Source organism: Euprymna scolopes, chromosome 9 (assembly GCF_053919585.1).
Source record: "Euprymna scolopes isolate OS-2025 chromosome 9, ASM5391958v1, whole genome shotgun sequence".
Taxonomy (NCBI): Eukaryota; Metazoa; Mollusca; class Cephalopoda; order Sepiida; family Sepiolidae; genus Euprymna; species Euprymna scolopes.
The window spans coordinates 136,211,812-136,231,607 of NC_136490.1; the positions used below are offsets into that span (position 1 = coordinate 136,211,812).

The 19,796-nt window shown below is 31.0% G+C and overlaps 2 protein-coding genes across 5 annotated transcripts in view; one reads left to right on the forward strand and one right to left on the reverse strand.

Moving 5' to 3' along the window:
• The window catches only part of LOC145284862 (uncharacterized), a 29,190-nt gene extending 11,882 nt beyond the window's left edge, over positions 1 to 17,308 (reverse strand). Inside the window, exons 1-2 of the mRNA XM_080133865.1 lie at positions 17,138 to 17,308; positions 12,256 to 12,387 (exon numbers count right to left, since the gene is read on the reverse strand). Coding sequence (XP_079989991.1) covers positions 12,256 to 12,387; positions 17,138 to 17,143 — 138 coding nt within the window. The 5' untranslated portion in view covers positions 17,144 to 17,308. The remainder of the gene's footprint in view (positions 1 to 12,255; positions 12,388 to 17,137) is intronic.
• Positions 17,309 to 17,375: 67 nt separating this feature from the next.
• Positions 17,376 to 19,796, forward strand: part of LOC145284860 (uncharacterized) — a 172,066-nt gene continuing 169,645 nt past the window's right edge. For 2 of the 4 annotated variants that reach the window (XM_080133859.1, XM_080133861.1), the window contains exon 1: positions 17,401 to 17,624. The gene's annotated coding sequence lies outside the window, so the exon portion shown is untranslated. Of the gene's footprint in view, positions 17,625 to 19,796 lie in introns of all 4 variants that reach the window. The other 2 variants (XM_080133860.1, XM_080133863.1) reach the window with 2 other exon arrangements.

Consider the following 19,796-nt stretch of genomic DNA (forward strand, 5'->3'; position numbering starts at 1 on the left):
ATTGTTTTGAAGCTCGACCCTTTGGGCAACAAATATCGAAAGATTAGCCAAAAACATTAATTCCTTCACCTGGGCACTTTTTACAGGGAGGGGGGAGCTACACCACTTCCAGTTTGGCGATGGGTGCAACAGCAAACATGGCACTTTTTTTTTTTTCACTTTCTTTTTCTCCTTCACAGTACAGGTTTGAGCCTGCTTACTATTTAAAAAAAGTTTTTTTTTTGCTCAGCCAACACCCTTATACACACAACGTTCTTTTCCGCGTCATGGGCCTGCCTACCATTTTTTTTTGCTCAACATACACACACCTCTGAAGCCCTGGGCTAGTCTATTATAGAAAAGGCAAAAATGGGTGCAAGCGTTTGTGTATGTCCAAGAAAGGCCTTCTTGCGCCTGGTTACATTTACGGAGAAGTTCCTATACTTCCTAGATCATAATATCTTTGGTTTGCAGACAGACATCATCTATCTTTATTTTGATAGACTTAAAAAATTCCCTCGTCTCTAGTGTTTATTTATACGAGACAAACAAGGCGAAACTAATGGAAGCAAAAGCAGCATCCACCTGACCTTCTAGGCCAGGACGTTTTGAAGGTTTCATCAATGTAAGGGAAACCCTTCATATCAGACAATTGCTATTCATTTGGACACTACCAGAGTTCCTCCTTTTTGGGGGAGAGCTGATTTTCCAACATCGTGGGGAAACAAATATGGCAGAAAGCTTAACTAGCCTTCAGCCAAATTTAAAAAGCAACGTTCATTTCTGCCCCTGTGTAATTCTTAACTCAATTAGCAACTCATTCAATCAACTATCCACTATGGCGTAATGGTTAGTGAGAAAGACCAACCACCCCATGTTTTCGAGTTCGATCCCACACCTATCTTTTTTTATTGTCTTTTAATTACCAACTCTTTTTCACATTCTTTTCCTCCTTTGATATTTTCGAAAGCCATCCCTGCGTTTCAATTGACTAGCCTTAATTTAAACCTTCGCCACTTCCAGTTTGCTGATGGATGCAACGTCACTTTTCTTCCTTTGCAGTATGTGTTCGAACCTGCCTGCCTACTACCACTTTTTTTTTTGTTCAACACACACCCACCCACCCACTTTCACTAGTATATAAAATAGCCTGGTGTTGCCCGAGTGTTTGGAGGTGTATGTTGAACAGAAAAGTGGTAGCAGGCAGGTTCGAACCCGTACTGCAAAGAAGGAAAAAAAAAAAAAACTAAAGAAAGAGTACCCAGTTGAGGGTGAAAGAATTAATGTTTTTAGCCAATTTTTTGATATTTGTCATCTGAAGGTTTGAGCTTCAAAACTATATCGATTGTGAAAATCCGTCGCCTCTGTCAAAACTTTTAGGCATACACAGGCAGGTGAGATTTATGTAATAGATAAATTATTTGTGGGGCAAAGAGATTTATATCATTTAATGTTATCAAGATAGAAGTTAATAACTCTGCTAATATAATACACATGAAAAAAGTTTAATATAGTAAAGTTTCTTTACTTTTGGTTAAATTTGAAATTCAATACAAACTTAAAATCTAGTATGACAAAAAAGAGAATATCTAAATTGCAATTTGAAAAACAAGGTGGCCAACAAACAATCTTAAAATCTGTAGCCTGGGACAGGATTCATAGAAAAAATATTTTTTTCTAAGAGTTTTAATCAGGCTGTTTTCTTTCTCCCTAGCATTTAATAACCATACAAACATAATTAGTAAGTATAGTGTCAAGCAGCTGGGAATACACACAAGAGCTTTTGCTCATTTTAAGCCTCCCAAGTAAGGGATTTTTTTTTTTTTAAATAAATAAATAAATAAAAATCAAGTGTTTAAGAATTGGATAAACTTTGGAAAATGTGTTTTAACATAGAATTTGAAGTGTTCAATATCAAATTTGCTTTTGTTGAAATTTAAAGCGCGGCAAACATGTAAGATCACAACTTTCATTAAATTTTGAAGAGGTATTAAATATCTTGGGTTAAATTAACTGAGTATAAATAAAAGCTAAAAAAGAAGTGTTAGTTATATGCAGAGAATATGTAAAAAATTTTTTTTTTTTTTTTAAATGGTACAGGCTGAAATCAATGCATCTTGATTTGAGAAATGTACATATAAAACATATAGTGTTTTAGTTTTGATTCTGACTACAAATTTTCTATTTTAGTATTGCACCAGGTTATTCACATTTATTCTGATGATTTAATCATTCAAACACGGCAGTGTTTGAACCTTTGGTTAAGTGCCACTTTTAGTCATTTAGAATTATTTTAAAGCTTCACCACTCACTCATTTTTCGACCAAATTAAAGCAATTATTAGTTTATAGATCACCTTAGCTATACTATATATAAAGTTAAATTTTCATTCAGTCAGACAAAAGCTATGATAAATTTACTTTACTGGTGTTAAAAAAGACTGGTTTCCATAACAATCACATTGCTTCAGCAACTACTGTTGCTATTAATTCACTGCTCTCACAAAAAGAGTGAAGTAACAAGTGAAACAGAAAATGAAAAATAATTGAAGAGGTTTTATTGAAAGCAGAGTGGAACAGGTCGACAGACTTGGTTAGAGCAGGACAGAGAGGAAAAGTAAGAGAGAAAAAGACAGGATTTTTTTTTTTTTTTTTTGTAGCACATAAGGTAAAGCTGTAACCATTACCCACTAGTATGGCATAGAGAGGCCCCACCAGAATCTACTGCATGGTCCAGCACCCATTCACCAAATGGCAATGCAGCAGCCTCAGTACTTTGCACTTGTTGATAGGACAGCCTCCTTAGTGGTTAATCCAAGGTTCAGGTTGCTGACTATCAGGCAGGTAACGTCAGCCCAGATGAAACATTTACCTCCAGCACCCTTAGAAACAGAAAATTTCCAACATCTCAGGCTACTGTTCACAATACTGCCGACCTGGAAAGCAGCCTTTTCTTCACTCTTTGTCAGAAAAAAAATAAAAAAAGAAAAAAAAAAAAAAAGAAAAAAAGTCCCTTGCTCCATTTCCAATTTAGGATGATATTTGAAAATAGTCTCCCCACCCATATTAATGTGTGGATTTGTAATGTGATACACAAAGGATTACGTATCATATGAATAATTATAAAAACATTTTAACCTTATTAGAAGTTGGCATTGTTTGTTACTAGATAGAACTAACCTTTTTGGGGGAAGCTGGTTTTCCCCACACATCATGGGGAAACAAATATGGCAGAAAGCACAAAGAAGCAAGGAAATGTAATAAGTCCCCAGATGTACCTCTCCATCGTACAGTATATTGATACTCTATGGCTGACTGGGATAGCTTCCACACATTTATATCAGATCTACCCCTGTGTTTCATGTTTAAAAAGGATGTGCGCTCTATAGTATAATTGTAGGTATAGACCGCTTCATACCCTCGAAAAAATTCCAGCAAAAACCTAACAGCCAGCCATGGTTCTCTCTGGAATGTGCTGCTGCCATTGCGCATAGAAATCCCTTCCCATTGCTCCCAACGTAATAGACGTACTGAGACTAAAGCCGCTTTCAGAACTACCAGCAACCACTGTAAAAAAGTAATAAAGAATGCAAGAGAGTTTTATGCTCAGTCCGTCAAATCCAAAGTAGCTGACCAGCGGCTTGGTTCCCACCAGTTTTGGAAAATAGCAAATAGAATCCTGAACAGAAGCGTGTGCTCTATCCCAACTATCAACTAGACCTGAGGTAATCTCGTTAGCATCAGACAAAGCCAAACTCTTTGCCAAGAACTTTGCAGCTAATTCTAACCTCTGCGACCAAAGCTGCTAACCTCCAATACTTCCTCCTATATCAGAAAACATGCTATGTGATATACAAATATCTGTACGTGATGTTGCCAAGCTAATCAAAAACCGTGATTCCAGTAAAGCAACCGGCCCTGATGGTATTCCCATTATAAGTACTCAAAAGACTTCAACCAGAATTTGCACCCATCTTTACCAAACTGTTTAAACGTTGTCTTAAGGAGAATTGTTTCCAGTCACCCTGGAAAATTTCATCAGTATGCCCTGTATTTAAGAATTCAGGTGATCACTCATTTCCCTCACAGTACAGGCCAATAAGTCTCCTGTGCATCATGAGTAAGTTGCTGGAAGCTGTTAAATAGAAGTAATTAACCTTAGTGACACCCAATATGGTTTCTGTTCTGCTAGATATACAGCAGATGTGTTTACAGTTATATCTCATAGGATTAGTGAATCTCTCGACGGAGGCTACCTTTCTAGGGCAATTGCTCTTGACATATATCAAAGATCTTTGATAGAGTGTGGCATAAAGATTTACTTCACAAGATCTCCAGCTACAGTATAGCTGGAAATGTCTTCTCAATTATTGAATCATTTCTCTCTGATAGGTTCATAAGAGTAGTGGTTGATGGGCAGAAATCAGAAGCTCTTAGTATTAATGCTGTAGTCCCTCAGGGGGTCCATCCTGGACCCAACTCTCTTCCTGATCTTCCAAATCATATCATTCGTAGACATCTAAACGACCAAGATCTTGAGCAAGTGGTACAATGGGGAAAGAGGTGGCTTGTTACTTTTAATGCATCTAAAGCTTTTATCTTTACATCACCAATGTTCTGATCCCCATCTGGCATCAGTTGAAATGAATAGCTCTCGTCTTTGGGTAGCCTCATGTTTTGACAAACTTCTGGGCTTGACCTTTACTCCTGATCTTAATTGGAACACATACATTAAATCAGTTGCCAAGGCTGCCGGAAAAATGGTGGGATCCTTCTATTGATCCAGTAGATCGATCACTGCTGATGCAATCCTATCTATATAAGAGCCAGGTACGTCCAAGGATGGAGTACTATTGCCACAGGAGCTGCTAGAAAGGACTTATCCTGCCTTGATAGAGTTCAAAATAGACTTTGTAGCCTTGTGGGGGGGGGGGAGGGGAGAGAGAGAGAGAGAGAGAGAAATGTCCTTTTCTCTTCCCTGCAACCTCTTTCTCACAGAAGAGATGTTAAGAGTGTCTCTGCTTTATCGTTATTTTCATGGCAAGTGCTCAGCTGAGCTCCATTCTATGCCCCCCCCCCCGCCAAACTTCCACAAGAAACACCCGTCTAACAGAAAACACTATCACTAATTCCCCACCCACCTCTTTATCTGTACCTAAACCTAAACGTAGATTCCATGAGCAAAGATTCTTTCTTAGAACTGCACGCCTATGGAATTGTCTTCTGTTTTTCTGCTTTTCAGCTGGATATGGTTGTCTTCAAGTGTAACAAACAAGTTTTTGAAGAGCCGTTCCATATAAGTTAACAAATTTACCGAATCTCCACTACCAATTGTATAATTTCACGCTTTAACCGATCTTCGAGTGGCCTTTTGGCCTTGATAACTGGGGTGCATATGTATATATAAAAATAATTAAAAAAAATTAAAAAAAAAAAGTACCCAGTTGAGGGTGAAGGAATTAATGTTTTTAGCCAATCTTTTGATATTTGTCATCTGAAAGTTTGAGCTTCAAAACTATATCAATCTTGTGAAAATCTGTCGCCTCTGTCGAGGCAGATGAGCTAAATTATTTGTGGGTCAAAGAGATTTATATCATCTAATGTTATCAAGATAGAAGTTAATTACTCTGCTAGTATAATAGATATGAAAAAAAAAAAAAAAAGTTTAATATAGTAAAGTTTCTTTACTTTTGGTTAAATTTGAAATTCAATACAAACTTAAAATCTAGTATGACAAAAAAGAGAATATCTAAATTGCAATTTGAAAAACAAGGTGGCCAACAAACAATCTTAAAATCTGTAGCCTGGGACAGGATTCATAGAAAAAATATTTTTTTCTAAGAGTTTTAATCAGGCTGTTTTCTTTCTCCCTAGCATTTAATAACCATACAAACATAATTAGTAAGTATAGTGTCAAGCAGCTGGGAATAAACACAAAAGCTATAAATTTACTGGTGTTAAAAAAAAAAAAAAAGAAAAAAAAAAAAAAGAAAAAAAAAAAGAAAGAAAAGGTGAGCTACGCCCTCTATGACTGGTTTCCATAGCATTCATGCCACTTCAGCAACTATTGTTGCTACTAATTCACCGCTCTCACAAAAAGAGAAGTAACAAGTGAAACGGAATGAAAGATAATTGGAGGGGTTTTATTGAAAGTAGGCGAGTGCAATACATGTGTATGTTTATGGGGGACAAAAAAAAAAAAAAAAAAAGTCTGAAATTAAACAAGGAACAAGTGAATTTACTAGAAGCCTGGAAAAATCTTTTGCACTAGAAAAATGTGAGTATGAAAAGTAATATGGTTAAGCTTAAACATGGAAAAGTAAAGGACTAGTTAAAATTGGAAAAGAAAAGGACAAGATAATCTAGTAAAAAATATAAATTTATAATTTAAAATATTGCAGTATTAAGAATTGTTTTAAAATTCAAATTATAACATTATATAATCAATTCTTAATGCTGCAATATTTTAAGTTATAAGTTTATTATATTTTAACTAGAATATCTTGTCCTTTTCTTTTCCATGTTTAAGCTTTTAATTCTCGCATTTATATATATATTTATATCATTTAATGTTATCAAGATAGTTGGAATCAAATCTTCCCTTGATGTTATTTTAGATCATTTAAAACAATAGCAAGTTGTAGTCTCCCCTCCACCAAGGCCAGGTTTGGGGGAAATAGATATTTTGTAATTTATATGCAAAACTAGAAAAACAAATGACTGATTGAAACATTGGTAAAAAAGGTACAGTATTTTTCCATCCTCAAAAAAATTCTTTAAAATTACCACTATTATAGGTGCTGAAAACGAAAAGGTTTAAAATTCCAAAAAATGAGTAGTTTCCAAGATATGAAGGAGTGGTTTATGAACTGGTAAACCACCAACAAAACCTTAAAAAAAAAAAAAAAAAAAAACAACTTTGTTTTCTAAGGTAGGGTTTGTGTTGGTGTACCAGTTCATAAACACCACTCCTGCACCCCCCCCCCAGGTGGCAAAAAAGTGGTATAATTTTATTAAATCTATAAATATAAAAGCGAAAATGTATGTGTGTCCGCTAAAAACTTTTGACAGACAGAATAAAAATTCAAATTTGGTCTCGCCCGACAAATACTGAAACATTAGTCAAAAACGTTAATATTTTCACCCTGAAATCAACACTTTTCTACAGGGGGGAGGAGGATCAGGATCAGTTCTATGCATGCGTCAGACGACATGACCTTATTTAGTTTAAATATTTGAAGAACTGACAATTTCATGTACTCGTGTTAGCACAGTTGGTTAGAGCGTTGGGTCATTATCTAAACGTTTTGGGTTCGAATCGTGGTGTGAGATGCCCCCCCCCCCTCATTTTAAAAATCTTAATATTGAAGCAGGGTTATTTAAGCCATTTTTCACGTAACGTTCGTTTTTGTTTTTTTTACTTCGCTTATTCTTAGGTTTTCATTAACACCCACCCAAAAACACCCAGGTACCCACCGATTTTTTTAAAATTTTAATTTTGAAACAGACTTATTTAAGCCATTTTACACATTTCTTTTTTTTTTTGGTTTTTATTTTTCAGAAGTTTTAACGTTCGTTTTTCTGTTTTTCAGATTTTTACATTTGACATTGTTTGCCTTACATTTTTTTTTTTAATCTTTAAACAATCCTGCTTAAAAGAAACAAACGATTTCTTAAAATTACTTGATCAGAATAGTAGACAAAATAATTTGATTTTAACATTCCAACGAAATGATAAAAACAGTCACTATCAACTTTTATAATCAGCTATGGACCTGTCGATTATATCACACATACTGGTGGCCAACCTAACCTCTAGATTCAGATAATTGAAGAGCAGAAAAAATAGTATCCGTACGCGTGTGTGATGGCTGCCTTCAATCGTAAACATACTAATGTGTATAGGTTCAAATGTGAATTCGACATATCTATGCTAAAATGGATTTCAGATTTAACTGGAGTTATTCAGTTATACAAATGCATTTAATTTGACTAGAATTTTTATATGTGGTCAGAAATTGTACAATTATGTTACCCTCTTGTATATGCCTGTCCTACCACTATCATCCTTACATACATTAGCAAAGAGGTTCAGAGATAAGGAAAAGACGAAAGAGAAAAGTAAAAGAAAAGAGGAATAATGAAAAAGGGAAAACCATAATTCATTGGTGGTGATTCTAAAGCAGGTCTTTTTCCATCCTACTTGTCCCCCATCCCAACTCCTCATCAAAGCTTTTTACTACATGAAGCTTTGACAGTTGTATAGCAATAATAGAATCTCAAAATGTATATAATTAATTTATCTCCATGCTTAGATATAATTATCCAATCTAATTGGGATAACTAAAAATACATTGTAATGGGGGAGATAAACATGTTGGTTACTGATTTATGATAATAGGTGCTGTTTTACAATTTGTTATTGTGCAGAGGGAGACAACTGATTCATTGATTTATCTCATAATTTAGGACGGTCAATTCTACGATTTTTATTTTTTTTAAAAATCAAAGCATTTATATATATATATGTATATATATATATATATATATATATTAAAAAAAAAGCAACTGCAATTTTTTTTAATGTAACAAAGTTGATAACATTAATACAAAATGTAGTCTTTATGCGACTATTAAGAGACTCGTTTGTTTTGAATCATAATTTATTATGCTTAAATCAACGATATTTTCATTAGATGAAATCATTTTAAAAACGCTGCGGCAACTTTTACGGCAACTTAAAATTTTTTTTTTTTTTTTTATTAAATCAATAAGTGTTATGGTAAGATTTTTAAAAATCTTTAATCTTAAAAAAAATACGAAGAATGAAACTAAGCTTTGTTCAGTAAAAACAACCCACAGCAGCCTTAATATTTTCATCATGGGTTTATTAAAAGTTTTTTGGAAGAAGAAGAAAAAAAAAAATCCTTTCGTCGCATTTTAGCGATGCTAAGGACTAACGTTTAAAAAACCTTAGCATAACATTTACTTTTTGATATATAAAAAAAAAAGTTGCACCTTTTTAAATGTTTTCATCGAATGAAAATACTGTTAGTTCATTGGTTTTGGTGTTGTAAATTATATGAAAACAGAAATGATTCTCTTAATAGACTTCATTTTGTATTATTAACTTTGTTGCATTAAAAAAAAAAAAATTTCATCACAGGTTTCTTTTTTAATGTTTTGACATAAAAATATTGCGTCCAAAATTACGACGAATTAAGACGAAAAATGAACGAATCTCTTAGTAAACTAGAGTTGTCTCCCTCTGCACAATGACAAAATGTAAAACAGCATCTGATAATTATTTTTAATAATTATATTGATTAGTAACGGTAATAATAGTAAGAAGAAAGTGATCTAAAGTAAAATTCAAAATGCAAAAAATAATGGATTTCAAAAATTGAAGATATGATGTAAACAGCAAGTCAAGATAATTGATCTGAGGATATCCCCTTTTATATGCACATGTATACATAAAAACTTGTAGCCTGGGACAGGATTCTTAGAAAAAAGTTTCTCCAAGAGTTTTTAATCAAGCATTTTCTTTCTCCCTAGCTTTTAATAATCACACAAACAGAAGTAGTAAGTATAATTTTAAGCAGCTGGGAGTATATTTATACACATTTTATACCAAACGGGATTCTTGTCTAGAATTTCCCCCTTATTAAAAAAAAAAAATCATGTAAATTGATGAAGTAATTTCCTTAATGTAAATTATTTTTTAAACAATGGGAATTCCTAGATATTACAAAATAAATCTAGTACTAATTGTCGATTTAGCTTAAAAAAAAAAAAAAAAAAAAAAGAAATGATTTTATATATAAAATCATTAGTGTATTTACATATTTTTGGAATATATTTTTGTTTTATTACAGATGATACGTACATCATGTAGAATTTTCTTTGTTTTTGCATTTAAATATGGGGTAATTCTGGAACTTCAATGATTTGCCATTTTAGGTAGTTACATTTTTTTTAAGTGGAAATATATATATATATAAATAAGTGAAACGGTTGGTGTGTACATTTCCCTACTAAACTACTGTCAATTTTCAATCTACAGACGTTTTTTTTTTTTTTTTTTTTTTAAATGTTTTCGACCAGAAATTTGGCTGTGAAAGTTCAAGGATTTGACCTTTGAAAACTACCAAACTTCTCCAATTTTGGGTCTAAACACTTGAAGTTTTAGATGTAGGTTATTTGGCTATGGATCAAACTTTTTAATTTGATTCGATCCCAAAATCAATACATGTTAAAGGCTCAGTTTTTTTTTTTTTTAATATCTATGCACTATGCAGTCTCTACAAAATTACTCAGCCAATATTTAGTCTAAACATTTGAAATTTTTACATAAAATGTAAAGACATATGGCAAGCCTTTTAATTGGTTTTTGGCCAAAAATTTGGCTGCCAAGATGTCAAAGTTCAAAAGATTTGACCTTTGCAGTCTCTAGCAAACTATTTTGCCAATTTTGGTCTAAACATGTGAAATTTTACATAAACTGTATTCAGAAATGCAGCAAGCTATTTAATCAGCTTTTGAGCGAAAATTTGGCTGCCAAGAGGTCAAAGTTGAAAGACTTGACCATCGCAGATTACCAAAACTTCTCCAACTTTGGGTCTAAACACATGAAAATTTAGACGCCGGTTACCTGAACATGAGCTAAATGTCTAATACATATACACAGGGCCGGAGCAAAGCTGTGCCGAACTGCTAATTATATATATATATATATATATCCCCTTGTACATATTTGAATTATTCCATGGATTTCGGCCTTTTGGATTATTTTGGACCATCTTTCAATTACGTGATTTCCTTGGAATTTACGTGTGCGAATGGAAATTCATTTAACTTTCTTGGAGTTATATTTTTGGACTTTACCGTCATTGGATTACTATCCATTCACATGTAATCACCTTTTTCTTCACCATATTCCCTCTGCTCCACTTTTTGTTATCAAGTAAGATCTTTGACTTGCAGTTTCAAATACTTTTGTATGCAAAATCCGATCCCGCATTTTGCTAATTCCTACCCTCTGATGAGAAGGAAAGCATTTCTTTGAAACTTCACGGATTAAGGACTATCCACTTAAGTGTTTCTTTTTTAGATTAAACATGTTTTTAACTCTTTTTCAAAGAGTTTTTTTTTTAAACATGTTTTATTAACTATTTGCTCTTATATACACGAATGAACTATAGCGATAACAATTGATCTTTCAGCATTTTATATCCATATTTGGGTTTGTTTGACTATACAGATACAAAAGAGTATATATATATATATATATATATATATATATATATATATATAAACAAAACAAACAAATATCAAAGTTATCAAAGGCAAGATAAGTAACTTTTCTACCTAACTGAATAAGTTACTAGTGCTTTTATTTATGTAAAATGTTTATTCCATTGGAAAAAGTGTTTATCAGTATATTTATAAAAGACAAATGGTGGCGTGCTCACTGGTGAATACGTGAAGTTTGAGAAAATGAGTTCAAACTAAAAAAACTATAAAATACTGTTAGAAACCCACTCAATATGTCAGCCTATACTATGGTAACATATTGAATGGGTTTCTCGCAGTATTTTGCATAGTTTTATTTAAGTTTGAGAAAATGAATTCAAACTAAATATATTTAACATCCAGCACGCCGCCATTTGTCTTTTTCAAATATACCGATAAATACTTTTTCCAATGGAATAAACATTTTACATTAAACAAAAACACTAAAACCTTATCCAGGTAGAAAAGTATCTTATCTTGCCTTTGATAACATGTCTTTTTTTGACAACTTTTCTGAATATGTGTATTCGAAACAAGGATAGTAAAGGATGCAGGTTTGTTCACATTTTTAACAGTTAAACTCACAGTAAAAAACCAGACATTTGTACTCACATCACATCAGATTTTGGTTTTCATATATTGAGGGTTATGTAAGTGAGACTTAAAAAATTTCATACCTGTATGGATGGCTAAAGGGCATGAATTAAACTTGCATGACATCTTAAAGAGATACACAAAGGAAATTGTGCAAAAAAAAAAAAAAAAAAAAAAAAAAAAAAAAAAAAAATGCAATTTGCATGAAATTAGAACCATAAATTGTACTAAATTTATTATTTTAAAGAGTTGCAAGTAGATGGGTGGAATAAATAATTATATTTTTTTCTTTTTTTTTTTTATAGATCAAATTCAATGCTAAATATTTCTTGCCAATTCGTTTTGGCAAACCAATGCCACGAATAATCACCCAAATAGTTTTATTTACCTTCCATTCATCTCCAAGACTTTCCGCACTAACTTCGGCTGAAATACGTTTATCGTAAAATGGTCGCAACTTCTTCTCTGAATCGATTTCAATCATTTTCTGGCAGCCAGTGGCTGGAAATGCGATATTGAGCTGCAAAGAAATTAAAAGTAAACGAGTAATTTTTTTTTTCAAATAGTGTTGGGGGAAAAAAAAAAAAAAAAAAAAAAAAAACTAATCAAAGTACATTTATACAGTGCAGTTGAGTTCGGTAAACACTGTTTTTTTGAGTTGAATAAACACGTTACACTAAAAGCATATCAAGTTAAATAGAAAAGTAAATATTTGTTTTTTTTTTTTGACAACTTTTTCTGTGTGTATGTATAGCAATACAAACCCTAACTTAATTGAAAGATCAAAACAAGAGGTTTTGTTATTTGTTGTGACCTAAATTTTTCCCAATCAATGTGGATTGTAAAACAAACCCGTTACTCTAAGAAATTGGTTTTAAACTTATCTTGAAGCATTTTGTTGTAAAAAAAAAAAAAAAAAAAAAAAAAAAAAAAAAAGGGGGGGGGCATAAGCCATGCACGAAAACCCTTTATAATAGCTATAAATCTAGAAGTAAACAAAATACGATTAGAAAATTACATTTTCTCACTATAAAAATTTATTGGATCAACCAGTATTGTTTAATTATCAATTATGGGCCCCAATGTAGGATTCATTTTTGGGTTTGTATTACTGTACACGGATTCGAAAAAGCTGTCAAAAACAAATAAATGTTATAAAAGGCAAGATAAATTACTTTTCTACCTAACTGGATAATTTTTTAGTGTTTTGATTTAATGTAACATGTTTATTCAGCTCGGAAAAAATAAATAATTACAATTTTTACCGATGTATTTGAAAATTGCAAATGGCGGGGTACTCTGGTGAACATAAGTTTGGGGAAATTAGTTAAAACTAAAAAAAATACACAAAATACTGTTAAAAACCAACCGAATATGTCAGCCTATGTTACGGTAACATATATTGAACGAGTTTATAATAGTATTTTTTAGTTTTAACTCATTTTTCCCAAACTTACCGTATTCACCAGAGAGTGCTGCTGCTGCTGCTCTGCTATTTGCGATTTTCAAATCGCATGCATTGCATCGGTAAACACCGTTTTTCGAGCTGAATAAACAGGTTACATTAAATAACATTAAAAAAATTATCCAGTTAGATAGAAAAGTAATTTACCTTGCCTTTGATAACATTTGCTATATATTTTTTGTTAACTTTTTTCGAATCTATGTGTATAATACAAACTCCATTTTTTTTTAAATTTATTCTTTCGTTATAGTTGAACACTAGTTTTGTTATGACGAAAAAAACTAAGATACAAATAAACTTATCCAGGTATGTAGAAGCGTAATTAATCTTGCCTTTGGTAATATTATTGTTGCATATTTATTTTGTCGACTTAGGTTTTGTTATTACAATAATAATAAAAAAGTACCCAACTTTTTCCGATCCAGGTTTCCACTTCGACCAATTACGATTTGAAGCTTAATATTTTAACTCGTTTAATATATAGTGTATATATTATATACATTTTTCTGCTGGCAAATCCAATTCAAAAAAGCAATGGGGGGGGGGGGTAAAAATGGCGAAGATAATTGAGGTTTTAGAAACTTAGCAATTTATAAGTGACGCAAGATGGCAAACTTCGGAAAAATATTTGGGACTTATGCACTTTTGTTATACTATACGGAAACGTTATTTTGAAAGCCATTATCAACATGGGAGGGTATCTTAACTATTGTTTCCACCTAACAATTTAAGACATTGTGAAACTTGAATTTAACCATAAAAAATTAGCACGGTAACAAAAGTGCATAAAAACACCAATTTAAAATAAACAATGTTATATGACTTTATATGATATCTGAAAGAGTATTTTAAAAATACCGTCAAGTTATTCAATTGTTATACATTTTTGGGAATTCATAAATTTTTGGATGGTACTTCACGGAAAACGTGGACCATTCGTGGTACTAGTGCACTTATTGATCTGGGCTGAAATAACATTTAAAAAGCCATTATTAACATGGGGAGGGTGTTTTGAACCTATTCTATACTTAACCTTACAATTGAATAAAAAAAGAAATCAAAAATTTAAACTTGGAAATACGATTTAAAAAAATAGCGCGGATCAGTAAGTGCACTAGCACCCCCTTTGTAAACGGTGGTTTTATTTAATGATTGCTCCCTGAAAGCGCATGCGCTAAAGGTTTTTATTTAATCACGGGAACTTTTGAAGGTATTATTTGAGAGAAAAAAAAAGAAGAGGGGGAGCATTATTTGAATATGTATGAAACAAAAATATTTAGTGGAGAGAAAAAAAATTAAAATGAAAGAAAAGTATGAATCAAATTTACCCAAAGAAATTAAAAAAAAGAAGAAAAAAGTGAGATATATGCGAAGAAAGTGAGAAAAATCTTTCAGGGAGCAATCATTAAATAAAAACACCGTTTACGCAAGTATCTTTTGGGTTAATAAACAAGATTTTTTTTTTTTTTTTTTTTTTTTTTTAAATATTTACACTGTTTTTCGGTAAACATCCCCATGTTAATGGCTTTCAATGTGGGTGGGTGGGGATGTTCATTCCGAAAGCCGTTTTTAACATGGGGAAATTGGGGTGCTTCCTGCTTATAATACACTGGGGCACGTCGTAAAAATTAACCGTAAATTTATTAGTAAAAAAACTAATACGCAGTTTTTTACGTCTATTTTTAAACGTATCGGCATTTTACTTTTGGTAGTTCTACAAAATATTAACAGAAGCTTTGTTTTTAAATCCTAAACTAAATTTTATGCTTAGTTTGGAAAGATTCGTTTAGGCTGGATTCAAATTCTGTAGAATTACTGTTTGCGTATGAGGGAAATAGAAAATTCAATTTAAATGCTTCAAGATTATCGGAAAATTCGTTTAGATTAAGTAAACATTAAACGGGTTTGTATTACTGTACACAGATTCGGAAAAGTTGTCAAAAAAAAAAAAAAAAAAAAAAAAAAATATAACAAATAAATGTTATCAAAAGGCAAGACAAGTTACTTTTCTACCAAACTGGATATATTTTTCGTGTTTTTATTCAATGTAACATGTTTATTCAGCTCGAAAAACAGTGTTTACCGATGTATTGGAAAATTCAAAATGGCGCCCGACTCTCTTTAACACGGTAAGTTTGGGAAAAGGTGTTATAAATAATGAACCAGACAAAATACTATTAAAAAAACACCGAATATATGTCAAGCTATGTCACGGTAACATATATTGAGCGAATTTCTAACAGTATTTTGTCTAGTTTATTATTTATATCATCTTTTCCCGAACTTATGCTGTTAAAGAGAGTCGGGCGCCAGTTTGAATTTTCCAATACATCGGTAAACACTTTTTCGAGCTGAATAAACATGTTACATTGAATAAAAACACGGGTAAATTTATACAAACACCGTGACAGCGAATTAACCCTAACCCTGTCACGGTGTTTGTATAATAATACCAAAACACGAAAATTATACCTAGTGTGGTAGAAAAGTAATTTATCTTGCCTTTGATAACATTTATTTGCTATATATTTGTTTGACAACTTTTTCGAATCTGTACAGTAATACATAAAATTAAGGTCTTAAAAAAAAAAAAAAAAAAAGTACATATTGAATTCTATTTATTTGATTCCCCACCAAAGCAAATTAGGCACAAGGCCGTTTTTAATGGAGTAAAAACCAGCTCCCCTAAAAATAGGTAAAAACTCTGGTTATCAAAAATAATTGTCCCCTTCATTAACTGGTACAAATTATCTTAAGTGTAGCAATCAGCATCTGCAGAACAGATGCTACACTTTGATCCCGTCCCGAAGGCCAAGAACAGAAAAATTATGCTCATGCACTTTTACTGTGATACTTTTTTTAAAATAGTATTTTAAACTTGAATTTAAGCTTCATGCTATAATTTTAAATATTTTAAACATTCATGCTATCGTTTTTTTTGTTTTTTTTGTTAAATTTAAATTGAAAGAATAGATTTACAAAAACACCCTCCCAATGAAAAGAATGGCTTTCTAAATAACATTTTAATACGGTAACAAAAGTGCATTAGTACCAAAGATTTTTCATGCACGCGGTCGTTCAATTTTTAATTACGTATCTTAGCTTGTATATAAAATCATGCAAGTTATTTTAAATGGATACAAATTAAGTGGATAGAGAAGTATATATATAAAAAAAAATAAATAAATAAATAAATACAAGGAAAACTTTAAAGCACGAGTGGTGACGAATTCCATCAAGTTTAAGATGGAGAATATACACAATCAAAGTACATATTTGATAATCATCTAGAATTGAAAATTTAACAGATTTAATATTTCAAATAGAAATTATGAAAGAATACTCATAAATAGTTAAAAGAAAATTAATTTTCTTTATGGTAAGGACAGGAATAGACATTTTTTTTTACCGGTCGGCAACGTGACCATGTGAAGTTTGATGAATAACTAAAAAATATATAGGCAAATTAAAAATTCAGATATTTTAAAAATAAATCAAAATAAGTGCGGGGGAAAAAAAGCAACATTCGTAAATGAAGTTGAAAATTTTCTTTAAAATACAAATATTCTCTGATGTGTTATAAGTTAAAATATACAGCCATGTGTTAATCATGGAGGAACAAATTGAAAAGCAATAGTGTGAAAGACTTTCAAAATTATCTCAAGGCATCCGCCATTTATATATAATATTAAGACATATTTTAATTATCTAGTTAGAATATAATCTTTGACAAATACATTAATACTTATATTTTAACAAACAAACATTCAATAGCATAATAAATTAAACATTTTTTTATGCATACCTTCATGGTTGAACCACGTCGCTTTGCAATTCACACATAAAAGAGGATGATAAAGCTACGACGGAAGTTACCTTAATTTCCGGTTACTTTCGTATTAATAACACCGCATTGTTAAAAATATAAAAAAAACTTTGATTAAATTCAAATTTTAAATAAAAAAAATCAATATTTATAATAAAAAACGATTTTTAAATATTAATCAGTTAGTTTTTAAAATAATTCTTTTTCGAAACTAAATGACTGTATGATGCCTTAAAACTCATGAAAATGGCGGGTTTTAAAAGCCAGCCAACTTTACCGTAAGTTAACAAACATTAGAAAAGAAGATAACTATTTTATTTAGGAGGAAAATAAATTTTTACGGGTATGAAAAATCATTTCATAATTTTACAAGGAATTAAATTAGCTTTTTGTCTACTTTTTTATTTTCTTGGTTACTTCTTGTTTTACGTATTTTAAATAAACATTTAACTCAACCATGACTTCGGTGAGCACATTTGTTTTTTGTTATTTTATTTATTTTAAAGCAATGGTGACATAGAATTGTTTTCATTTTGAAACTTCACTTGTCACTTTTAAATAATAATCTGGAAATATAGGAATATGAATTTGCCTCTGATGTATACGTTTTGTTTGTCTATTTTTAATTTTTAAAAGTTCCCGATTTAGTTTGTTATTGTGTGACTTCGTCGTATGTCCAAACTTTAAAATTAAATTTATTTTTTATTTTAACACATCTCAATTAAATTTTTTGAAAATTTTTAGAATTAAAAACAATCCTCTTTTCGGTTGTTATTCTTGGTTTAGCCTTCTTTTTGTTCGAATATAGAATAACTACTGTTAAAATTGTACTTTTCGAAATGCACCTACATTGATGTTCCGTGCTGAAATAATAACGTTATTATTTAAAAAGCCATTCTTAACATGAGGAAGGGAGGTTGTTTTGTACCTATTCTGTACTTTAACCTTACAATTGAATAAAAAAAAAACATATAAAACTTTAATTAAACTTGAAAATACGATTTTAAAAAATAGCGCGGATCAGTAAGTGCATTAGCACGCTTTTTGGTAAAACTTAATGGGTTTGTATTACTATACACATAGATTCGAAAAAGTTGTCAACAACAAATAAATGTTATCAAAGGAAAGATAAGTTACTTTTCTACATAACTGGATAATTTTCTAGTGTTTTTATTTAATGTAACATGTTTATTCAGCTCGAAAAACATAGTGTTTACCGATAGGTGTGTCAGAAGCTTCGTGAAAAATATTGAATAATTCCACCCCCTGTCTTTCTAAGCTTATAACTACTCGAAAAATGTAATTCAACCCCTTTTTTTTTTTCAATTAAAGGAGTAAGGACCAAGGTTTTATTAAAAAAATAAAACAAAAAAAACCCCAAAAAAACAAACGTGTTTTTTTAAAAAAAGGGGGTTGGACTTTACAGGCAAATTTCTAAAAACACGACGATTTTTGTTTTAAATTTGAATATATTATTTATTGATCTTTTATCTTAAATTTGTGATATATAACACTTTGGTGAGTAAATTATTTACTTTTTAATAGACATTTCAACATGGAAGGGGGCGTGAATTAATTCGACCCCCTGTCTTTTCAAGCTTATAACTACTCGAAAAATGTAAATCAAACCCTAATTTTTTTTCAATTAAAGGAGCAAGGACCAAGGTTTCATTAAAAAACAAACAGACAACATGTTTTTTTTAAAAAAAGGGTTTTAAACTTCGGACTTTACAGGTAAATTTCTAAAAAACACTACTTTTTTTTGTTTTAAATTTGAATACATTATTTATTGATCTTTTATCTTCAATTTGTGATATATAAAATTTTGGTGAGTAAATTAATTATTTACTTTTTAATAGACATTTGAAAATGGGGGGGGGGGCGTGAATTAGAAAAAACGTTTGTCTAAAATATTATATGCGGTTTATTGGAAAGAGCATAAAATTTCACATTGACCCTGAAAATATCGTAAAAATAGAATCAATAGAAAAATTTTGATAGATTTTTAAAGTTTAAAAATTGAAAAAATTCAATTAATTTCATTACTGTTTTTAAAAAAATAAAAAAATGATATTTCTATTACTTTTTATACAACTTTAATAGTTTATTTTGGAAGTATAATCCATAAAGAAAATAAACATCCCACCTTTAAAAGAGAAATTACGAGTTTTTCATATTTTATTCACATTTTCGTGTTAGGGGTATCATAAATTCTGATACACCTAGTTTACCGATGTATTAGAAAATTTAAAATTGCACCTGACTCTCTCTTTCACATGGTAAGTTTGTGAAAAGGAGTTATAAATAAAAAAACTAGACAAAATACTGTCAGAAAATCGCTCAATATATGTTAGGATGACATATTCGGTGGGGTTTTAACAGTATTTTTTATTTTTAACTCATTTTCCCAAACTTACCATGTTCAACAGAGAAGCGGGCGCCATTTTAAATTTTCCAATACATCGATAAGCACTGTATGTTTTTCAAACTGAATAAACATGTTACATTGAATAAAAACACTAAAAAGGTATCCAGTTAAGTAGAAAAGTAACATCTTGCCTTTGGTAACATTTATTTGTTATATATTTTTTTTTTAACAACTTTTTCGAATCTATGTGTACAGTAGTACAAACCCAAC